The sequence below is a fragment of the Spinacia oleracea genome, chromosome 5 (assembly GCF_020520425.1).
Source record: "Spinacia oleracea cultivar Varoflay chromosome 5, BTI_SOV_V1, whole genome shotgun sequence".
Taxonomy (NCBI): domain Eukaryota; kingdom Viridiplantae; phylum Streptophyta; class Magnoliopsida; order Caryophyllales; family Amaranthaceae; genus Spinacia; species Spinacia oleracea.
The window spans coordinates 75,577,597-75,580,529 of record NC_079491.1 but is presented as its reverse complement, the minus strand read 5'-3'; the positions used below and the strand labels follow the sequence as shown (position 1 = coordinate 75,580,529).

General features: G+C 31.5%; 1 protein-coding gene across 1 annotated transcript; it reads left to right on the top strand.

Moving 5' to 3' along the window:
* Positions 1-256: 256 nt before the first annotated feature.
* Positions 257-793, top strand: LOC110806117 (abscisic acid receptor PYL12-like). Its single transcript, XM_022011756.2, has one exon. The coding sequence runs from the start codon at positions 257-259 to the stop codon at positions 791-793; it is 537 nt and encodes a 178-aa protein (XP_021867448.2).
* The last annotated feature ends 2,140 nt before the right edge of the window (positions 794-2,933 follow it).

The window sequence follows — 2,933 nt, the reverse complement described above, 5'->3', positions numbered from 1 at the left end:
GATAACCAAACAACCATTTATCACCTAAAACCTTTGTGCAAAGATAAGTGTAATAACTAGTTTGGGACGGAGGGAAGACTATGTTGTATAATAAGGACAACAATAGCATATCCTGTATAACCGCCTTTTATTGGTTTTGTCGAATCCACTATAAATACCACACAATCATATCTTTCAAATTGAAGAAAAGATAGTAGCAACACTTGGTTTGATATATCGAATTTCAAACAAGAAAAATTACTCTACATAATACGATATGACTGTATTAGGGCTACCAGTAGTACAAACAAATATGGTGTTACCTTCAATACAAGAGTGCAGTTTTAGCGTAGAACAAGCTATAAACGCACCAATTGAAGTAGTATGGTCCATTATCCGTGAATTTCACAACCCAAAAGCCTACAAAATGTTTATAAGCTCATCTGCTTCGCGGTCGTCGTCGAACACCCTAGGATCCTTGCGTAACATAACTCATGTTACCGGGTTCCCGTCGACAACAAGCATTGAGAGGCTTGATGATTTTAGTGACAATGACCATGTCTTGGCGTTTAGCATCGTTGGTGGTGATCATAGCCGCCGCCTCGCTAATTACCAAGGGACGATTTCTCTACGAGATGAAGTGAAGAAAGAGAAGGTTAATGTTGGTGACCGGAGGAGGACAATTGTAACAGAGAAATATAGTGTTGATGTGCCGAGAGATAGTACTTTGGAGGAGACTCGTTATTTGGTTGATACTTTGGTCGGGTTCAATCTCAAGTCTTTAGCTCGTGTTGCTGAGCACACTGTATCTTAATTTATATCACAGTGTATATATTGTTGTGCAGCCAAAAAAAAACAATGTACATATCGTTTTTTTTGAAAGAAGCTTTTTTTTTTAAAATTATTAGGAACTTGTTTACTTCTTATTAGAGTAGTTGCTTCCTTTTCTTAATCTCTAGTAAAACATGTAAATTTTTGGTGGATCTCATGAGTATTACATTAGCATCTTCTATAAAAGTATGTAAGATTATAATGATAGATTTATCTGGGATCGCCTTTTGGTGTACTATTTCGTTGAACTACTTCAGTTTCAAAATTATTTTTGCAGTATACAGTTTGTGTGAATATTAAGAGAAAAAAACAAAAAAAAGGTGGATAAATATAATAAATTATAGATGGAGTAAAAGAAATATGTATAAATGTGGGTGGGTGTTTGGAAAAAAAATAGAACAAATAAAGAGAAAGTGGAAAATTTGTAAAATTGTGAAAATTTTCATGTCCAAATATAGCATATAACACAATGTAAAGAATAATTGAAACAGAATATAACGAAAAGTGTAAATATAATTTTGAAAAAAAATGGATTCGTACTTGGAACATGTTTAGCAAACACCAAGTGTTTGAAGTTCAACCTAATAAAATATAATATTTCCCCAATTTCTTAAAGTTTGCATCAATTTAACTTTATGCTTTCCAACACACAACTGTAACTCTTAATCTCTCGAATTGTGCGTAAGTAAATATTACAAAAGTTAATGTTTAGAACTTTAGATAGTATATATCGATAGTAATCTAAAAAAAATTTACATGATTATATATTTTCTTACGTAATACGTATATATTACACATAGATGAACTGTGTAAAAGTCCAAATTATTCGATATTTGTGAAGCCGATGATGTATTTAATTTTTCTGTTTTCATAACACCAAACTCAACACCTATAGCATATATCACTTTTACAATTATGTATCACTTTTAAACCATATTTTTTGCAATTATATATCTTTACTAATATATTAAAAGCGTTCTTAAGAATGTATGCGTGTCACGTATACCTATTTTCATTACGCCACGTCACCACTAATTAGCATCATGACATGTCATGACAAAAAAAAAACATGTAACAAGAATCGAATACTAGATCTCTTTGCTAAAAGTTACACTTATGTTACATCTTTCTACATAAACATATATTATTTTGACGTTAAATAATACATTAAATAAAAGTGAATACAAAAAAAAAAGGAAAAAAAAAGAGATAATGATTATTTAATTTATAAATGTTCCGTTATTACTTTTCTAGCTTAAGCCTCAAAAACAAAAAACAAAAAACGGTGTAATAAATCAACTAGTTTTGAAGAAAAGTATCCAACTTTGTTTTGATTTTCGAATGTGGGGTTTCATATTTGGGAAATTTGTTGATCGGCCACTAATCTTGTGTCACCACCGTAATTCGATGTTGACGAAAACTCCATCTATATGTGCACATATTTGAAAAATAAAGAAACTCGAATAAAAGTAAAAAACGGGACAACGCCCGAACCACACACTAGTTAAGTATATAAAAGACAATATTATTTATTCACAATATGCCACATATCAAGGTCTCCATGCATCAAATTAATTTCTCATTTGATTTGATGTTTATGAATATCAAACGTGGCATTGTTTCACTCTCTTCCTTTCTTTTTCATCTCTATACGTACTCATTTTATATTCTTTTATTTCATTCAAAAAGTTGAACACCACTTTTAGTATTTCATTTTATATTCTTTTATTTCATTCTCTTAACATACTTTTAATCTCGCTAATATTTTATCTCATTAATTCAACCGCTAACCAATATTTTAAATTCAACGCTTCCTTTATGGGGTGATATTCAAGAAAATAAGAAAGTGAGGGAGGGAATAACTCCGGAACCCCACTAAGTGCCAAACATATATAATCCTATGGCGAGTATACGACAACGGAGTACTCTGCAATATGTCACTTGAATTCAATTCGTCAAGTTTGCAGAAACAAAAGTAAATGCAAGGTAAAAAACAATGGCCGGTGACGAAAGAAGGACATCGACCACAATTATAACCATATAAAAACAAAACCTTCTTGAATTTGCATCTTATCGGAAACTTAAAGCTAGCAAGTTTGCAACGTTACTTGTTCCCTTTCAAG